A 21,812-nucleotide genomic window follows, 5' to 3' on the forward strand; every position below is an offset into this window, starting at 1 on the left:
GCTTGAGCGAGAAATGTAGATTTTGGAGTTACAGATGAGGGGAACCACTAAAACAAAAGAAAGAAAACAAGAAAAACAAAATGAAATATAGAAGAAGATGGACATTTCAAGATACCTTGAGTATCAGTAAGAGACCATCAACAATGGTAACTTTGAAGAGAGTGCTCCCCATAGAATGAGAAGGGCAGAAGATATACTTCATAGAGATTAAAAGGGGAAAGGAGGAGAGGAGTCAAATAAAGAAACTTTAAATCACTAAAAACTTTTGTATTAGGAAAGGTAGCAATGCATATTTTAGAGTGTTCTAACTCTAAATATATATTTTTCATTAAATAAAAAAGGAAAGAAAAATAAGAGTCTGAAATATGACATTGGAAATATACGAGGGATGGGAAAAATAACTTGAAAAACAAAGAAGAAATAAATTCTGATATTTAAAGTAAAGCTGCAAGTAATTAAAGATGCACTCTGTGGGAAAAATTTTTTTTGAAAATTGAAATAGCTGTGGTCTTCCTGAAACTGAGAACTCAATATGTTTAAGTAATTCTTACATGTAATTTAAATCATTGTTAGACATTTTATTATAATAACCAAACACTTTAAAAAATAAAACTGTCTTTCATAATTGAAGAAATTTCAAATGTAAATATAATTTAACAGCATAATAACTGAAAATGATTGAGGAAAGTGTGTTCATTTTAAAAAAAGTACTTAATTGTACTTTTGAAATGCAAGTCACAGTTTGTTTTTCTCATTATTCTGTATGTATGTGTGTGTGTGCTTAAGAAAAATTTTTAAATGGTGTGTGTGTTGAGAAGGGTTTTTGAAGGGTACTGCAGAGAAGCTTATTTGCTTAACTGAAACAGTGCTCCCTACTGTTTTATTCCTACAAAAGCAAGAACAATTTGTCCTCTAACAAGATGACTCACACACTAGCTGTAAAAAGAAAACAAAACCAATGGGGGGAAAAATGCAGTCTCATAAATGTTCTACTAAACTATAAAAAAAAAAAGCTACTCTTAAAAATGTTTATTCTCATTAACATCCAGAAATAAAATATGAAACATGAAATACTAGAGGTACCATCTAACAACTGCATTTATTCCAGAAGTGATTTGAAGCAGCCTTGACAATGATGCAAGCCAGGCTGAAGTTTCTCAGGAAAGACCTAGTGACCTCCTCTTTCTCCATTGTCAGTGCTGTTAATGACTAGTGTTTACATCCACATCTCTTATTCCCCAACTACTGACTTAACTAAAGAAGCAAGGTAACAGCATGGTGAATGGAAGGGTAAAGTGAGTTCTCAGAAGCATCAAGAACTAAAACATGGACTCCTTGCATCTCCACCTTGTTATGTGGTCATTGACAATCTGCTTAGGTTTTCTTGGTCTTTGTGTCTTCACTATAAAATTAAGTCTTTGGATTACATTAGTCATTGTTCTACCTTATTTTTTAAGCCCATAGATCCTGTGATTAAAATAAATTTACAACATGTAAAATAGAAAATTCTGCCAAAACAGTGTTGCAGAGCAGAGGGATACCTGAATTCTACCAGGTCAGCAACCCAGGCTCACTGCCCACCCACAGCCATGGAAACAGGTTACCTTCCTGTCAGCTTCCAGAATTCCATGGAGCAGAGTTAGAAAACCTTATGACACTATTATCTCTAAGGTTGTCATTAGCTTTAAAGTTTTGGATTCTTGGAAGACAAATCTGACTCTGACCCTTATCCCTTTGGGAGCCGCCATGATTTTATGCTAACTTGGACTTAGTCAACAATTCAGAATGACCTTCCAGGGTAGGACTCTCAGAGAATCTGGGATACACTGTTGTCATGGTGAGTGAATGCTGGAGATTTATTCTTCCATGTTACTCACTGTGATCTGACACCAAACACAATGCAGTCCTGTCAGGCCCTGGTAACATTTAACGGTTTTGTGGCACTTATCACACTTCGTTGGGCAGTTGCCTTCAACCCAGTAATGATGCATCACCTGGAACAGAACACGAGTGCTGTGGTAAGAGGAGGCATCCATAAACGCCACCCTCAAAAAGCAAGCAGGGCCATACACTTACGTCAGTGTTCTTCTTGGACTTCACGTAAGTCTTAATGCAAGAAGGAGGTGCTCTGGACACACAGCGCTCATGAACTGTGTACTTGCAAACTGAAAGGAAACATGTCCACAAATTCAGAGCTAATCCTAGTCCTTGACTGCAATTTTATAGAGAAAGGATGACATTAACAGAACCTCATTTCATAACCACTGCTCCCTAATCAATCCAATCAGCCACATCACGGAGAAGTCCAAGCCGACTGTTTTTACCATGGAATACAAAAGGCCAATTAGTACAGGAAATATTATGCATGTGAAAAACCAAGACTCCTCTATCATGGCATAGCAGGAAATGCTTAATTAAATCAGGCCTTACTCAAATTTTTCACAACAATTCCCAGATGACAAAAATATTAAAGACAAATTGATGACTGCCAAATGGCTCGGTGTCATTTGCTAGAAGGAAGAGATCTATATTTTACAAAGTATAGGCATGAGAGCAGCTGGCAGGCATGGGAATAAAAGCCTATGAGTTTATGCTATTTTGTCTATTGATTTATCTAAACGTTAAATGGCTGATTAGTCTATTTCCAGAGAATAGATTTCATCGTACATGTCAGGCCTTCAGTTAGAGCTCATCCTTCATTGCCATTTTGGCACTGTTTGTCCAAAAGAAATCACCTTTGCTGGGTAGCACATGATATATATATGCAAAATTTTATATGTATGTGCAAACATGTATATACACACATATATAAGTTCGTGTGTGTATGTATAAAATGTGACACAAAACCAATGCATATGTCTTACTAGGCATCTTCAAATTATTTCATGACTTGATTCTAAATATAACTTGGGTCAATAACAGACATTCTTTGATAAAACACTCGTTCTAACTTAAGGGTTCTAAATGTATAAATATACAGAATAAAAAATAAAAAACAACCAGGTAACTCTCTCAGTAAAACAAGCAAAAATTAACCACTGCATGAAATGAGAATGAAAAAATGCTAAGTCCACATAATATTTACACAGTAAAACTCTTTCCAAATGTCCACATCTGTGATTTCCTTTGGTGACACGGAGAAAGAAAACATACACTTTCTCCTCTCCTCTATAATGGCAGTAATGTTGAATATTACATTCACCACACCAATCTGTTAAAATTTGGGAGCAAAATTCTCACTTTTATATGCTACCACCTACATTATTTGAGAACTATCATTTTGTTTCCTAAGGTACCATCAATAGAATGCACCATGAAAAATTCTTTTCCTTAATAATAATAAAACCTTGAAAGCAAAATACTTCTCTTGTATATGAAGAATGATCTCATATACAATCAGGCTTTTAAATGTGGTCACCAGAAACTGCCCTCTAAAGTGACACAATGTTATTTTATATAACTTTATTACAATCCTTAAACACATAAGAAATCACTTAAAAGTAGCACTGGTTGGTGGAACAGCAGTTAAGGATTCAATGTTATCATTGCTATGGTTTGGGTTCAACCCCTGGCCGGGGAATTCTCCTTGCTGTGGACTCAGCCAAAAAAAAAAAAAAAAAAAAGGCACTAAAACTGGTTTTTAATGTCAAATAAAATATTTGAAAGTCAACTCTCAAACATACTATCAAAGAACCTGTAAGCTAAAAATAATATCTGAGAAGGATGTATTACATTGAGGCCAGTTAAGGAATTTAGATTTCATATCAATGCATACAAATGGGACGTGTCTTAACAAACTTGACAGTTCCGCATGTTGCAGCAAAGGGTGTGGATGGACAGTGTGCTGGATCAAGGGAATGTCACATTTTAATGGGAGGACTCAATGTTCCCTCTGTTTTAACAGAGACATCGGGGAATGTAATTCATCAGACATATACCCTGTTGCTTTAAAGATTCTTAGGTGACTTTTATAAATTTATTTATTTATTTATTTATTTATTTATTTATTTTTTAGGTTTAATGGATCAGGGAAGGGTTTTTTTTATATAATTTTTTCTTTTATTTTTTCCCGCTGTACAGCATGGGGATCAAGTTATTCTTACATGTATATATTTTTCCCCCAACCCTATCAGAAAATTCTAGTGGGCGGTACTCCACAGAATACCATAAGGATTGCAAAGATAAATGTACTGAATTGCCACAACACAATTCAAACACTGCCAATACACTGGGTCCCCATATCCATTAGCCTTATATGAAGATTTTCTTCATGATAGAATTAAAAATCATGTGCCTGAGGTATAAGATGAGTTTGTAGTCCCTGTGCTTTCTTAATCTGAATGCAAACTGATAATCAGTTAATTGAAGTATTTTAAAAAGACTTTAAGGAATTAGCTCTTTATAGGAAGACAGTGTGAATAAAGTGACTAACTCAGGGGCGGGGGAGGAGGCGAATATTAATGAGATATAAACATGAGACCAGGGGGTATCTTCCTAACAATCCCAGAAGAAATGGGAATCATGACTAAATTAAACTATAATGGAAAGAAAACGGATAGTGAATTGGAAAATGTCTTTATTTATTTCCCAAGGAGAGGGTTTCCCAAAACTGAAGGAAGTTCCTAACAGAGTGATCTGGATACCTGTGGTCAGGAAACGTAGATCACAGGCACAGGAAGGGTCAGGCAACTTCTCAACTCCATCTCCAAATGAGACTATTCCATGAAATCAGCATTTCCTCACCAGATGTAATAATGTCTCAGCAAAGCAAACATACTCACAGGAGCAGCAGAGGCCCTGCTTGCCCACACCAATCAGCATGTTCAGGCAAAGATTGCAGTAGGCAGGTTTGTTAAAGTGCTTGAGTCGCCACACATGCTGTCCGTCATCCTTCACATTCTGCACGGGATGTAAGAGAAACAGATTTCACTTAATGAAATAAACAGTGGAATATGCAAGTGCCAATAAAATTCAGAGCTGGACTGAAGCATTTGAAGACAATCTGTTATTTCATCCGTGACTTTCTCCAAGATCGCCACAGAGTCTAGAAAAACACATGTGCTTGAGTGGAATGAGATCCTGCTAATGCATCTCGGATGCTATAGCAACCCACAAATTCTTGTCTACTGTTAACAGTTCAACAGCACGTCCCAAACCATGATAATGACCTGCCAAACTCAGGATTCCTAAGAACAGAGGTATGTCTGTGTGCCTCATCTTTGTATACTTTATCTTTAGCACAGTTCCATAAGCAAATAAATGAATAAAGAAAGAGAAAATACCCTTGAGTAGAAGATTCTCAGAAATGAAAGCTGGATACAATACGTCAAGCACTTGTTTGATAATAGAAATATGCAAATTCCATGATGGTATTTAGGTCTTAAAAAGAGGTAGAGGGGTGAGATGGGATAGGAAAGTTAGTTATTGATGATATCCTAAGACTTTAGGTTGGGGATTCCTTATATGTTAATCATTTACATTAATGCATTCTTTGCATGTCTCAAATAGCAAAAATTTTAAAAATGTTTTTAAGGCTCTAATTACACTATTATTCTCTTTTACAAAATATGAATGACTTTATTCTCATGGAAAGATGGCAAAAATATTAAAGCTATGTTATTGTATTTATTTATAACAATCACTATGGTTATCTGCCACAGTAAAACCTGGAGTGCAATTAATTCACATTTTAGCAAAACAACTGTAATTATCACTTATTTTTCTAAGCAAAACTCTATATAATATCATAATAGCTACTCTCTATCGGAACTTAATTACATCTGCATTGTTTAAGATTAAAGAAAAATGAAGTAATAGCACACTTAAAAATCTCTTAAATTCTTTACAAGGAGGTCAAGATATTAAATGAAGTTAGATATATCATTATTTTCGTTATCATCACTTTTTGTATTGACATGTAGTCCTTGTGCTTCATTCACCAAATTGTATCAAACTCAGATTAATTTTACACATCATTTATTGGTGTTCTATAGAAACCATCACAGGTCACAGTTTTTCAGGTTAGTCAAGTTGCTATATTTCTTAAAACATATTGACTTTATAGTTTTTTGACTACCTATTATGTGCTGGGCACTAATACAATTCTGCGGTAGTGGGAAAATATAAACATGTCCAGATCATCTTGTTTTTTCTTGGTAACAAAATATTAATAATTATGCTTCCTAACCACTTTTTTCTATTCCCAGTCAAGAGATAAACCACCAGATTTGAAGCATCCAATTAAATCCAGAGTAACTAATTCTTACATTAGAACCAGAAATGTCAAATTTGCATCATAATATGAAACATTAATGAAAATGCTTCCTGGGAGCTAATTCTCCGTGGGTATCTTGAATTTCTGCACATTTTGTAAGCAGGACTGTTTTCCCCCCACTCCAGGCTATTTTTTTCAAAGACATTTGAATAACAGACAATTTTGCACAATAGAGATGTTGAAGGCAGGTTTACTTACTGTCCAGTATAATGAAAATAATCTTTCCCTTCTAAGCAAAAGTTACACAGGTTTGTTTGCTGCATGTTATAAAAGATTTAGTTTCCCCAAGCCAGGGGTTCTGAACTCTGATGCTGGGCATGGCCATTACTGGGGCCTCTCGGCATGGCCCTTCGGAGACTTTGAAGGCCTGAGAACCAGCTCAGATAGAAGCTCCTGCTGCTCCCTTGCTGTGAGTAAACAAGTCTTGGTTTCTGACCCACGTGCTCATGGCCTCTGCCGTACACATGAAACTGTGGCAAAATAACTTGTTCACTTGCCAACAGGGTGACTCTCAGACCCTTCGCAGTTCTTGACAATGCTAAAATTCATTTTTCAGACAAAGGACTAACAAGTTCTCAACAAAAGCACTTATGTAGAAGGTGTCATGGAGAGGATGTCAGAAGACAGTGTTTCAATTTTTTTTTCTCTAAAGCTTAGGAAATAGGTTTCACAATAATTGCTGAAGCCAGTTACGGTTTGCCTGAGTCATAAAATTTCTAGTATGTTTATTATTTGAATGAGATGCTTTATACATTTGTTTAATGTTGTTATAGTTTCCAAACAGTCTACATTTTAAAATTTATCTTCCTTCAAATAAGGAACCCTGATGTTAATGATTAAGAGGTTAATTTTTTAAAAAGTATATTGATGAAGTTAACGTTAAGCATTACCAAATTATTTGAAGTAATTAGCTTAATGCTTTTAAAAAGTTTTAAGTGAAAAAAGAGAAACTTTGAGTTTCATGTGTATTACTGTTCTCATTATCCTTGTCATTTATTTTTCAATGAGTGTCCATTACATGTGAATAAGCCTCATCCTATTGAAGAGCACATATGGACTAAGTTAGCTGGCATTTTCCTTATCAAAAAATAAATAAGTCTGAACGTGGGTGTTCTGTCAATCAGAACACTTAGCCATGTTACAGGCTGCCACTGATATACAAATCCATTACCCGGACATAAAATGCTTTACCAAAAAACAAATTAAATAGCTTTATAGCTCTTAGCCGGATCCATTGCCAAAATATGCAAAGGATGAAATATGTATGTGACTTCAAGGGAAGAAATTGAAACCAGGAGCCAACTACTTCTCAGCAGTGCAAATTACACTTCAACGCTCTGTATTCTGTCTTGTCTTGTTTGTCTTATTTAGATGGTAAATTGAGTGGGGAAGGGGGAACACTGTCCCTTACTATATCCCATCAGCCAATAGGGCATATGCCTATTAGTACTTCCATAGCAAATAAATATTTATTGCCATAGAACAGAATTCATCTTTATAAAAAAGAAATGAGGAGGGAATCTGGAAGGCTTGGTTCTTTGCCTCTGATGAAAATGTGGATAAGCCATTTCACCTTTCTTATTTTCCTCTCTAACAAAATGCAAGTACCCACTTTCCTCGCCCAGGCCGTGGTGTGAGGTTTCATTATACAATACCTGTGAAGTCAATTTAGCTCCTAGAAGACTTGTGTTATATAAACAGCAAATATTATTACCGTCATTGGGTTGAATTGTGCAACATCACAGTATTTCAACCAACACATTTTGAGAAGGATATTTGTAGATTTACAATACTTTATTTCATAAAAATTCTGTTCCTTTTTTTTCACTACCAGACATTGTTTGTAACAAAATGCATTCCTGATATTTAGAAAACACTGTATTTGATAAGGAAGGCTTTCAGTTCTGTGCTTTCATCAGAGAAATGTTTAATGAAACTCAAGCAAGTTCTGACATAGGGGGAGCTCAAGTTTCCTCCTTGTCTTTACATCCCCTACAAATAAAAAGGAGGTTTCAAAGGGAAGAATGCTCTTTGAAAATTTTGAAACTTATTTCATTATCCTAGTGATTTCTAAAGTTTTTGTTTTTCCCTAAATATCTCTAAGATTACATATTGTAATTAAGTGGACTAGGGCTGATATAAGTAATATCATTTTTCCAAAAGACTTCAAGGAGAAATTCCACTGATGTGACAGCCCAAATGCACCCATCCCCACACCTAGCCATGTCCTTGCATCAGCTGACTTCACTTATGGCACAGAGAAGGGCCAAAAGTGCAATGGATTCCAACTCATTAAATAAAAGCACCATGAAATTATTTTACTTTTCCATTCAAGGTCTCCAACATATTATAACAATATGAAAGAAGCTGTTCTCTTAGACAAAAAACAAAAAAAAACAAAAAACAACAAAACAACAAAAAAACAAAAACGAGTTGTATCAAGCCTGGACAAAGAGAATGCAGAGAGAGGGCTTAAAATTCTGAGTGGAGCTGCAATCATCCTCCCATCTCCAGATGCCATTTTCTGAAGCCAGGCTCAGACACTAACATTCTCAAGGTTCAAAGTCAGATTCAACAGCCTGTAGCAACACATGGTTACATTTCCCTTGAATGACCCAATGTGGAATCTCAAGAATCATTGCATTTATCCAGCTTCATAATTCCTTTCCAGACTGAGCAATGTATGAACAGCAGAAAAACAACTCAACCAAATTAAAATTAAAAAAAAAAACAGTGTGAAATATTAGTTTTCCAAATATAGCTTAGTCTATTAAGAACATATCAAGCTCTACTCCCCATCATACTCAGCAAGGGACATATTTCATCAGCAATCAAGGGGTAAACCAAACATTCACTTTCACTTTATTGAATGAGGCAAAAGCAAAAAAATGTGTCCTAAAACATTTAATCAATAGCAAGGTTTAAACTACATATCAGGATTAAAGAAACCAGACTCTGTGAGCACATACAGTAAAATCAAAATACATAACCATTCCAAAATGATATTGCCCAGATTTGGGCACAAAAATCCAAGACTAAGAAGTTAAGGCATCCTTATTTTAAGCCAGCTCATACTTAAGTGCATATTCCTGTTTTTATGATAACATGAATTCAGGAATTTTCCCTGAAAAATCCAATAATCTAAAAGTCTAATAATGATCCAAGACTACAAATTTCTGGAATTGGAGCATTATTCATTTTATTCATCTAGGTATAAGAATATTTGAACTGAAAGAATACTAGAAAAGGAAAGAATGAGAGGATGACTGTCTGGTATAAAATGACCTAGTTAGTTAATAACCAAGCCAAGGTGAAAGCCAATTTGATGACGTTCATTGCTACTTACTTCATTAGTCCCTGAGTCTTCCTGGGGTGATCAAATTGAGCTAAAGGAAAAATATCAGATTTCTTTTTCCAAAATGATTAAAAGTAAGTTAAAATTTGTTCTCTTTATAATATGACAGATGAATGATAGAATTAGTCAGGAATTAGCAAACTATGATCTTTGAGTCAAATGTGGCCAGCATGCTGTATATGCAAATAAAGTTTTATTGGAACACAGCCTTGCTCTTTCACTACAACATGTCTGTGGTTGCTTCTGCATTGCAATAGCAGAGTCCAGCAGAGAACTTATGACCCACAAAGCCTAAGTTATTCACCATCTGTCCTTTTAGAGGCAAAGTTTGCCAGTCACTGGAGCAGAGTTTATAACTAGATACTGTTATTTTAAAAAGGAAAATATTTTTATTCAAAAGTAAGATGTCTTTTAAAAGTTCTATTATTCAATAAGATTGAAGGAAAATGATTAAGGAAAATGATTAAGCCTCAGGCATACATTTTTTTATTGTAATCAAAATCACACATGCTACCCAAACTCTCAATATTCCTTCAGAGGTAAGAGACTGTACCATTTCATACTGAGTATCACAAAGTTTGAAGGACTTCTTTCAAGAAAAAGGAAAGGACTCTTACTCTCTAACATTTGATAAAAAATTGGCATCAAAACAGGTACTATGTATAATAGAGTAGTTTTAAAAATTGTGTTGATGGACATGAGTGAACTACAATAAAATCACAACTGCTCGGCCTTATATTCCAAGTGAGAATTGCTCTCCCAGGGCAATATTCTTATCCGTACAATTTGGCGAGTATACCACAGCTATTTTCAAATACACTGTGGTATTTTAACATTCACTATCAATTAGAATTTGCTTCCTCAGCTCATAATTGACAACAGACAAGAATATATAGGACAACATAACAAGACAGACCTCACAATAAATGGCTGAAGTCAACCTAAAGCTTCTAGATTTCCAGTCTGATAAGCAGAAGTAGGGGGCAGGGTAGAGGGGGATGATACTATGAATCAAATTCTCTACAGGTAATAACATAACATATTAGCTACCTACAGAAGAGGAAATAAATCTCAATTATTAAAAAAAGGCCCTCATCACTCAGTTGTCATTGTGTCATTCCTGCTTTGTAAAATACTTGCCATCACTGAGAATTAAAAAACCATTAACGGATACTGTCTTGTGATCACAATTACATGGCTTATTCGCTTTATTAAAAGACAATTTTTAAAAATATTATTGGTTTATTATTTTTTAAGAAGTGAAGAAAAAGGGGTATTACTCTCAGACTTGTTCTTTACAGGGTAAACATCCAACATCATATGCAAGTTGATCTATAAATGTTAAACAATGTAGCCCTGCCACCTAGTGGTCATTACTGGGAACACAGCTCCGGAACAGCTCAGGTGGCTTTGAAACTCTGAATTGATTTCTCCTATTAAGCTCCCCACAGAAAAACACCCTTTTAATGAAAAAAATAAAACACAAATTTGAAAATATTAATATAAATTATGTATCACTAACCTAATGACCATTCAAGACAACTAAGTGTCATTCTGTTGGGTAAATTTATGCTACACTAGAAACTGATGAGGCATAATTGTTTAAAATAGTTTTAGTTAAATACATATAGATTTGTGTACTATGTTTACCCAAGCTATTTTCATAATTTTACAAATATATTTATTTATGAATTAAATTGCAAAGAGTTTCTAATCAATATTTTCCAAAGAAAAACATTATTTCAAAATCTTTTCTGATATTTAAAATACTGATGACTGTCTCCATTGCTACATTTTCCTGTCTAACCATAAATTAACAAAAAAAATTACTTATTCCTGCATCTTCTCTCATTCTCTAATATTAAAATTTCCATAAGTATTTAGAATAAAAAATTAGCTTTAAAAATATAAAATTTCCTTCTAGGGAGCCATTATTAGTAGAACTTCTTGAAAAGTTATTTGTCAACTATTTTTCAGTATAAAATATATGCCAAACATTACAATGATAACATTTTGACAGTTTTCTTTTTATTTTCACCTAATGGTCTAATTTACATATGCTTTTGTCAGAACAGATTTTAAATAATTAACACACATTTACAATACAGATATGTAAGTTATTTATAAAAAGATATTAGGTTGTATATAGTATAACCTTATGACCCAGCAATCCCACTCTTGGGCATATATCCAGACAAAACTTTTCCTTGAAAAAGACACATGCACCCCTATATTCATTGCAGCACTATTCACAATAGCCAAGACATGGAAACAACTCAGATCAATGGATTAAGAAGATGTGGTATATATACACAATGGAATACTACTCAGCCATAAAAAAGATCAAAATAATGCCATTTGCAGCAACATGGATGGAACTAGAGATTCTCATACTAAGTGAAGTTATGTTAGAAAGGCAAATACCATATGATATCACCTACATCTGGAATCTAATATATGGCACAAATGAACCTTTCCACAGAAAAGAAACTCAAGCACTTGGAGAACAGCCTTTTGGTTGCCGAGAGGGAAGGGGAGGGAGTGAGAGGGATTGGGAGTCTGGGGTTAATAGATGTAAACTACTGCATGCATTTGGAATGGATGAGCAATGAGATCTTGCTGTGTAGCACTGGGAACCATATCTAGTCACTTGTGATGGAGCATGGTGGAGGATAATGTGAGAAAAAGAATGTATATATATATATATATGTGTGTGTGTGTGACTGGGTCACTTTGCTATGCAGTAGAAAACTGAAAGTAAACCAACTATAATGGAAAAAATAAAAATCATAATAAAAATTAGGTGAAAAAAAGAACATTAGATACAAGTTTTCAAAATGTAGAATTACGTATCTATTAACAGTGAGATCTATATTCTCTTTGTTCTAATAAATTGTTTACTTTAAGGATAATTTTCTATTTATGGTCTATTAGTAATTTTTCTTTTCCTTCCTCTGACTGTGTCTAAAATCCCATAGGTCTCATGTAGGGTAAGATTAACCTGAATGTAAAAGTTAGAAGATACAGATAAAACAGACCTGTATCTTCTACTATCCTGAAGCCCATTTATAGATTCCTACACCCATATATAAATATGTTCAAACATATTTTTATATACTCCAATGTGTTTTGTGAAAACAGACTGCAACATCTCTTAAGAAATGACTTTTAAAATATTTGGTACCTTAAATAACTGTGGTATAGTCTTGAATCTGAAAAAGTGTTACTGCTGGTAACAAGTATGAAAAGTTTGGGGATCAGTAGCAAACGGGGGATGCTACATTCTTGCATCTCAAAACTCTAAATATAAATGTCATGGTACTTTCTATCAGCGTTACTTTTTAAATGTAAGTACACATTTTACTATATGCATATTAATTAGCTATAGTTAATTTTTTAATGCCAAGTATAAAAATCTGGTGTGGACGCATTAGCTTTTTTTTTTTTTTTTATTAATATTATTTTTTTTTATTTTCCCACTGTACAGCAAGGGGGTCAGGTTATCCTTAGATGTATACATTGCAGTTACAGTTTTTTCCCCCACCCTTTCTTCTGTTGCGACATGAGTATCTAGACATAGTTCTCAATGCTATTCAGCAGGATCTCCTTGTAAATCTATTCTAGGTTGTGTCCGATAAGCCCAAGCTCCCGATCCCTCCCACTCCCTCCCCCTCCCATCAGGCAACCACAAGTCTCTTCTCCAAGTCCATGATTTTCTTTTCTGAGGAGATGTTCATTTGTGCTGGATATTAGATTCCAGTTATAAGTGATATCATATGGTATTTGTCTTTGTCTTTCTGGCTCATTTCACTCAGTATGAGATTCTCTAGTTCCATCCATGTTGCTGCAAATGGCATGATGTCATCATTTTTGATGGCTGAGTAGTATTCCATTGTGTATATATACCACATCTTACGAATCCAATCATCTGTCGATGGACATTTGGGTTGTTTCCACGTCCTGGCTATTGTGAATAGTGCTGCAATGAACATGCGGGTGCATGTGTCTCTTTTAAGTAGAGCTTTGTCCGGATAGATGCCCAAGAGTGGGACTGCAGGGTCATATGGAAGTTCTATGTATAGATTTCTAAGGTATCTCCAAACTGTTCTCCATAGTGGCTGTACCAGTTTACATTCTCACCAGCAGTGCAGGAGGGTTCCCTTTTCTCCACAGCCCCTCCAGCACTTGTTATTTGTGGATTTATTAATGATGGCCATTCTGACTGGTGTGAGGTGGTATCTCATGGTAGTTTTGATTTGCATTTCTCTTATAATCAGCGATGTTGAGCATTTTTTCATGTGTTTGTTGGCCATCTGTATATCTTCTTTGGAGAAATGTCTATTCAGGTCTTTTGCCCATTTTTCCATTGATTGATTGGTTTTTTTGCTGTTGGGTTGTATAAGTTGCTTATATATTCTAGAGATTAAGCCCTTGTCAGTTGCATCATTTGAAACTATTTTCTCCCATTCTGTAAGTTGTCTTTTTGTTTTCCTTTTGGTTTCCTTTGCTGTGCAAAAGCTTTTCAGTTTGATGAGGTCCCATGGGTTTATTTTTGCTCTAATTTCTATTGCTTTGGGAGACTGACCTGAGAAAATATTCATGATGTTGATGTCAGAGAGTGTTTTGCCTATGTTTTCTTCTAGGAGTTTGATGGTATCCTGTCGTATATTTAAGTCTTTCAGCCATTTGGAGTTTATTTTTGTGCATGGTGTGAGGGTGTGTTCTAGTTTCATTGCTTTGCATGCAGCTGTCCAGGTTTCCCAGCAATGCTTGCTGAATAGACTTTCCTTTTCCCATTTTATGTTCTTGCCTCCCTTGTCAAAGATTAATTGACCATAGGTGTCAGGGTTTATTTCCGGATTCTCTATTCTGTTCCATTGGTCTGTCTGTCTGTTTTGGTACCAGTACCACACTGTTTTGATGACTGTGGCTTTGTAGTATTTCTTGAAGTCTGGGAGAGTTATGCCTCCTGCTTGGTTTTTGTTTCTCAGGATTGCTTTGGCGATTCTGGGTCTTTTGTGGTTCCATATAAATGTTTGGATTGTGTGTTCTAGTTCTGTGAACAATGTCATGGGTAATTTGGTAGGGATTGCATGGAATCTGTAGATTGCTTTGGGTAGGATGGCCATTTTCACAATATTGATTCTTCCAATCCAGGAACATGGAATATCTTTCCATTTCTTTACCTCGTCTTTGATTTCTTTGATTAAAGTTTTATAGTTCTCGGCATATAGGTCCTTTACCTCTTTGGTCAGGTGTATTCCGAGGTATTTGATTTTGTGAGGTACAATTTTAAAAGGTATCGTATTTTTGTATTCCTTTTCTAATGTTTCATTGCTGGTATACAGAAATGCAACTGACTTCTGAATGTTAATCTTATATCCTGCCACTTTGCTGAATTTATTAATCAGTTCAAGGAGTTTTGGGGTTGAGTCCTTAGGGTTTTCTATGTATAGTATCATGTCATCTGCATACAGTGACAGTTTGATCTCTTCTCTTCCTATATGGATGCCCTTTATTTCTTTTGGTTGTCTAATTGCTGTGGCTAGGACTTCCAAAACTATGTTGAAGAGCAGTGGTGAGAGTGGGCATCCCTGTCTTGTTCCAGATTTGAGTGAGAAGGCTTTCAGTTTTTCCCCATTGAGGATTATATTTGCTGTGGGTTTATCATAAATGGCTTTGATTATATTCAGGAATGTTCCTTCTATACCCACTTTGGCGAGGGTCTTGATCATGAATGGATGTTGAACTTTGTCAAATGCTTTTTCTGCGTCTATTGAGATGATCTGATCATATGATTTTTGACCTTTTTTTTTGTTAATGTGTTGTATGATGCTGATTGATTTGCGTATGTTGAACCATCCTTGTGAACCTGGGATGAACCCAACCTGGTCATGGTGTATAATTTTTTTGGTATGTTGTTGGATTCGGTTGGCTAAGATTTTGTTGAGAATTTTTGCATCTATATTCATCAATGATATTGGGCGATAGTTTTCTTTTTTGGTGGTATCTTTGTCTGGTTTTGGAATGAGGGTGATGGTGGCCTCATAGAATGTCTTTGGGAGTATTCCTTCTTCTTCAACCTTTTGAAAGAGTTTAAGGAGGATGGGCACCAATTCCTCTTTATATGTTTGATAGAATTCACCTGTGAAGCCATCTGGTCCTGGACTTTTATTTGTAGGGAGTGATTTTATGACCTCTTCAATTTCATTTCTAGTGATCAGTCTGTTCAGTTGGTCTGTTTCTGCTTGATTCAGTTTTGGCAGGCTGTAAGATTCTAGAAAATTGTCCATTTCTTCCAGATTTTCAAACTTGTTGCCATACAGTTGTTCATAGTATTCTCTTATGGTTTTTTGTATTTCTGCTGTATCCATTGTGATTTCTCCTTTTTCATTTATAATTTTGGTGATTTGGATTCTTTCTCTCCTCTTTTTAGTGAGTCTGGCCAGGGGTTTGTCAATTTTGTTCACCTTTTCAAAGAACCAGCTCTTGGTTTTATTAATTTTCTCTATTGTTTTTTGAGTCTCTATTTTATTGATTTCTTCTTTGATCTTTATAATTTCCTTCCTTCTGCTGACTTTAGGACTTCTTTGTTCTTCTTTTTCTAATTCGTTTAGGTGGAGGGTTAAGTTGTCAATTTGGGATCTTTCTTCTTTTTTGAGAAAGGCCTGGATTGTTATAAATTTCCCTCTGAGCACTGCTTTCGCAGCATCCCATAGATTTTGAGAGGTTGTGTCTTCATTATCATTTGTTTCAAGGTAGTTTTTAATTTCCTTCTTGATTTCCTCATTGACCCATTGGTTTTTTAGTAGCATGTTGTTGAGTCTCCATGTAGTAGGTTTTTTCTCTTTCCTTTTCCCATGGTTGATTTCTAATTTCATGGCATTGTGGTCAGAGAAGATACTTGAGATAATTTCTATGCTCCTAAATTTATTGAGATTCGCTTTGTGTCCCAATATGTGGTCGATTCTTGAGAATGTTCCATGAGCATTTGAGAAGAATGTGTATTCTGATTTTTTTGGATGTAGTGTCCTGAAGATATCAATGAAGTCTAACTTTTCTATTGTTTCCTTTAGGATCTCTGTTGCTTTATTGGTTTTCTGTCTAGAGGATCTGTCCATTGATGTGAGGGGGGTATTTAGGTCTCCTACTATGATTGTATTCTCATCAATATCTCCCTTTATGTCTGTTAATATTTGTTGTATGTATCTGGGTGCTCCTATATTTGGGGCATATATGTTGATGATAGTAACATCCTCTCCTTGGATGGATCCCTTAATCATTAAATAGTGTCCTTCTTTGTCTTTCTTTATGTCTTTTGTTTTAAAGTCTATTTTGTCTGATATGAGCGTTGCGACTCCTGCTTTTCTGTCATGTCTATTGGCGTGAAATATTTTTCCCCACCCTTTCACTTTCAATCTATATGTATCTTTTGTCCTAAGGTGAGTTTCTTGTAGGCAGCATATTGAAGGTTTTTGCCTTTTTATCCACTCAGCCACCCTGTGTCTTTTGATTAGGGCATTCAGTCCATTGACATTTAAGGTGATAATTGATAGATGATTATTTATTGCCACTTGAACCTCGTGTTCCAGTTGATTCTATGGTTCTCCATTCTTCCTTTCTTTTTTTTTTTTGGTTGGATGGTCTCCTGTTATTATCTGCTTGAGTGTATTTTTTTTTTTTTTTTCATTTTTGGCAGATGCAGTATTTGGTTTTGGCTTGTGGTTGCCCTGTTTTTTAAGTATGCTAACCCCTTCCCATAATTGTGTGTTTTAGCCTGATGGTCCTGTAAGTTCAAAGACTTCATTACTGTATTAAAATTAAGAAGAGAGACATACATATAAACAAAAAGGGTTATTTACCTCCTGACATTCCTTGCCCACATTTTATGGTTTTGATGACTCTTTTTTATTTTTTTCTTTTTAATTTTATTTTGTTTGAAGCATGTTCATGATTAAATCTGTATGCTGGCTTATTTGAGTGACTGCTCTCTGATTGCGGTTTCCTCAGTCCTAGTTCTTCCTCTTCTTCTTTTCTTTTTTTTTTTCTTTTTTTTTTTTTCTTCCCTTTCCTTCCTTTCTTTTTGGTTTAGAGAAGCCCTTTCAATATTTCCTTTAACCTGGGTTTTGTGTTGCTGTATTCTTTAAGATTTTGTTTGTTGGGAAAAATTTTTATTTCCCCTTCTATTTTAAACGATATTCTTGCTGGATAGAGTATTCTAGGTTGCATATTTTTTCCTTTTAGCACTTTAAATATCTCTTGCCATTCCCTCCTGGCCTGTAGTGTTTCTGTAGAGAAATCAGCTGATATTCTTATGGGGGTTCCCTTGTAGGTAACATTCTGTTTTTCTCTTGCTGCCTTTAGGATCCTCTCTTTATCACTAACTTTTGCCATTTTCATTATGATGTGTCTTGCTGTGGGTCTGTTTGGGTTCAGTTTGTTTGGGGCCCTCTGTGCTTCTTGTATCTTGAATCCAGTATCCTTTAGACTTGGGAAGTTTCCATCGATAATTTCTTCAAATATATTTTCCATTCCCTTATCTTTTTCTACTCCTTCTGGAATTCCTATTATGCGTAGATTGGCCCGCTTTATATTATCCCATAGGTCTCTTATATTGCTTTCCAGTTTTTTGATTCGGTTTTCTGTCTGTTGACCAGATTGAGTGATTTCCATTATTCTATCTTCCATATCACTGATTCGTTCTTCTGCATTATTCATTCTGGTTTTTACTGCCCCTAGTTCAGTTTGCATCTCTGCAAATGAATGTTCTAGTTTTTCTTGGCTCCTCCTTATATTTTCTAGCTCCTTTCTGAGGGTATCTGCATTACTGTTCATATCTTCTCTTAATTCCTTCAGTATTTTCACTATTTCTCTTTTGAACTCCAGGTCTGTCAGACTGCAGAGATCTGTTTCATTGTTGACTGTTTTAGGTGAGTTCTCCTGTTGGTTTGACTGGGAGTGGTTTCTCAGCTTCTTCATCTTGCTTGTTGTTTTCTTTCTCCTGAGGGAGTTGTACTCTCCGTTATCGGGCAGTGTTTGCCTTGTCACTGTCGTGGAATATTTCCTGAGGGCTGGCGTTGTTGGTCAATCTTTTTTGAGGCAGTGTGGCTTTTCTGGAGTGTTGATGGGGCTAACAGTGTTTCTTTGAAGCAAAGGAGGACTTCCTGAGGGCAGACGGGACTGGGAGGTCCACACCACGATGGTAGCAGATTTCACTTGGTCATGCAGAGCTTGCTCTGGTGTTTTTAGGCTGTGGGGTTCTTGCAGGGGGTTGGCGGTGTTGGGCAGCTGCTTTTCAGGGGTGCATCACCCCCTGGGGGCTGGAGCAGCTATCTGGGTCACTGAGAACCTAAGAGGCTCTTCCCTAGGGTAGCCCAACTCAGAAGGACAGCCTGAGAATGTAGGCGGATCTTTTCACAGTCTGGCCAAGCTTGTTGCAGCTTTTCTGGGCTGCAGGGGCTCTTCCAGGGGGCTGGTGGTGCTGAGCAGTTATTTCACGGGAGTGGGGCACCCCCTGGGGGGCTTGGGCGGGTAGCAGGGCCGTTGGAAACTGAAGAGGCTCCTCCCCGGGGCAACCCGACTCAGAAAAACCGTCCGAGAATTAGGCCGATCTATTCACAGCCTGGCTAAGCTTGTTCTAGCTTTTCTGGGCTGCAGGCCTTTTCTCGGGGGCTGGTGGTGTTTGGTGCTGCTCTGCGGAAGTGTGGCCCCACCAAAGGGCAAACAGGCCTGTGCAGGGACAGCCCCTGCGGTGGTAGGCTTCAGGCAATTGTTGAGGCCAGCCCTCCTGGATGGCAGGCCGCCCCAGGTCCGTGAGAGCGTAGGGCGTGGCGGGGGTGGGGGGAGGGGATGCACTGGGAAGCACAGTTTTCAGCTAGCTAGCTGGCCTGTAAGCTTGCTGTGGCGTGGGGGGTATTCTATGGGGACCCACCCCTTCTTTTCTCCCCTCCCCAGCACGGGCGCAGACCAGGCTCTTCTCCCAGGTTCCCTCTGATGTGGCTTTCCACTTCCCCGCCCCTGGAGTATTGCTCCCTTCCTCTGCGACAGCTTTGTTTTCTAGTCTCCCAGGCAGTCTCTGCCCCGTCAAATGGTTTCTAGACCTCCCAAGCAGTTTCCGCTCTGCCCCGCCCCCCTAGCCCGGGGACTAATCTCTGGAGCCGAGGTCTCAGTGCCCAGCCCCCACCCAGGCGGTGCCCCCCGGCCCTTTCTCGGGGACTAAACTTCTGCAGCGAGGTCTCGGTGCCCAGCCCCCCTCTCAGGCGTCCCCCGGCCCTTTCTCAGGGATTAACCTTCGGAGGCGAGGTCTCGGTGCCCAGCCCCCACCCAGGCGTCTCAATTTTTGGTGACTGTGCCCGTAGTTCAGATGGTCCGTTGGGTTCTTGATCGGCTTTTCCGTACTCCAACTTACTGCTACACTCTTCTCTGCATCTGGAGATTCCTCCGGTTCGTTTGATCTTTCGCCCGGTAGGTGACTTTCCAGGGTTCGGGATCCCTTTCTCCTCCGCAGTTCCCTTTCGGGAGCGCCCGTCCCGCTCGGATTCACCTTCTCTCACTCTCCTCTTTTCTCCCATTCTGCCCAATAATGTCACGAATATCTTGCCGTTATTGGAGTTTAAGTTCCTCTGCCAGCGATTGGTTGCTGTTCTGTGCGAGTCATTTATTCTGTAGATGTGCTTTTTTTTGTTGTGTTTGTGGGAGAGGGCGAGTGTGTCCTCCTACTCCTCCGCCATCTTGTCCTCCTCTCTCAGCCTTTTAAATTAACTATTACTGAAATTCACATCAAGGCTAGGGCAGCAAGACTATTACATCATATTCTTATCTTAGTTTGCTCTACTTTATTCCCCAAACCAGTTTTAGTTACCACTGGAGGCACTGATAGAAGAAAATTTTCACAGGCTTAGAAGAAAGAACCTGGATAACTGTTGATAGGTAAGAGAACATTTATATATCTATAAAATATATTATTTTTATATATATACAATATATTACAAATATATATAAAATCACAAGTACCATGATATATAATTGGCTCCTCCAAATCCTGTTTTGGTTATCAATAACACAGATCATCTTCATAGGAGGGGGGAATACAGAATGGGATGGAGCACAAGAACCACAGAATGCAGTAATACTAAAGTGTTTATTGCATTAGATAGAATGAGGTCAACATTTTTTAAACTAGATTGCACTTCAAATAATGAAAAAAAAGCTACTATGTATTAAATAATAAGATCATCCCTATAAATATTTGAGAAAGAACCCCACTGACTTACCACCAGGCTACTCCTTTGTGTAAATGCTGTAAATTTTCTCTTTTTTTGGCCATACCTGTGCCATATGGAAGTTCCCAGGCCAGGGATTAAATCCGAGCCACATCTGTGACATATGCCACAGTTACAACAATGCTGGATCCTTTAACCCACTGCACAGAGCCCAAGATCAAACCGACACCTCCAAAGTAACCTAAGCCACTGCAGTCAGATTCTTAACCCACTGTGCCACAGCAGAAACTCCAAATGCTTACGTTTTCTAAGCCTAGGAGCACAAGAAGTGGAATTGTTGTCATTCCTCCTTGAATCCATTCCTCCAGAGAGACAGTTCCATCATGATCATAGTCAATTTCTTCCATCATTTCATGGAGGATCTAGAGTAGAGGGGATGAGGAAAAACGAAATAAATCAAAAAAATAAATTTCATACGATACCAAAAGGTATTGCATTGAATTCGTTATGATAAACTGTGACCAGCAGCTAAGTGGAGAGTTGAGATAAATATCTAGATAAGTTGGTACAACATTTATCCTATGATTGAGAAGACAGTGGCTTTCTTATGATTTCTAGAATCTGACTACTTACATTGTCCAAATTTCAGAAATAATTGCTTCACTTTTTAACATGTTGTCACTGAGTGGCACAGCTTAAACAAGAAGGTATCTTTAATTTAAGGAAGAAAGTGCTCTTTAATTGCTTTCTCTAGATTTTTTAAATTCAAATATATGCCAGATAATGGCTGAACAAATTAACTTCATGGCAAAGAGCTGAAATAATTCTTTGCTAAGTGGTATGGGGCAGGGGAATTAAGTTGCTTTTAATTGCCTATCAGAACTTAATAGAGCCAAGTAGTTAAACAATCCAGACATTTCTGATTAGATTTCTTTTCTAAGGACGTCATGCACAGAGTATC

General features: G+C 37.0%; 1 protein-coding gene across 13 annotated transcripts in view; it reads right to left on the reverse strand.

Moving 5' to 3' along the window:
• Nucleotides 1-21,812, reverse strand: part of DGKB (diacylglycerol kinase beta) — a 657,175-nt gene that overhangs the window by 496,573 nt on the left and 138,790 nt on the right. For all 13 annotated transcript variants that reach the window (XR_014815900.1, XR_014815899.1, XM_084977158.1 and 10 more), the window contains 4 exons: nucleotides 21,154-21,273; nucleotides 4,782-4,899; nucleotides 2,077-2,165; nucleotides 1,878-1,994 (listed from right to left, as the gene is read on the reverse strand). Coding sequence is in view for 11 of the 13 variants with exons in the window: in XM_084977158.1 (XP_084833284.1) it covers nucleotides 1,878-1,994; nucleotides 2,077-2,165; nucleotides 4,782-4,899; nucleotides 21,154-21,273 (444 nt within the window). In the remaining 2 variants the exon portion in view is untranslated. The remainder of the gene's footprint in view (nucleotides 1-1,877; nucleotides 1,995-2,076; nucleotides 2,166-4,781; nucleotides 4,900-21,153; nucleotides 21,274-21,812) is intronic.

This window comes from Sus scrofa, chromosome 9 (assembly GCF_054392235.1).
Source record: "Sus scrofa isolate SSC_HxYL_T2T_F1_AM1 chromosome 9, Sscrofa_HxYL_maternal_Yorkshire_Landrace_v2.0, whole genome shotgun sequence".
Taxonomy (NCBI): domain Eukaryota; kingdom Metazoa; phylum Chordata; class Mammalia; order Artiodactyla; family Suidae; genus Sus; species Sus scrofa.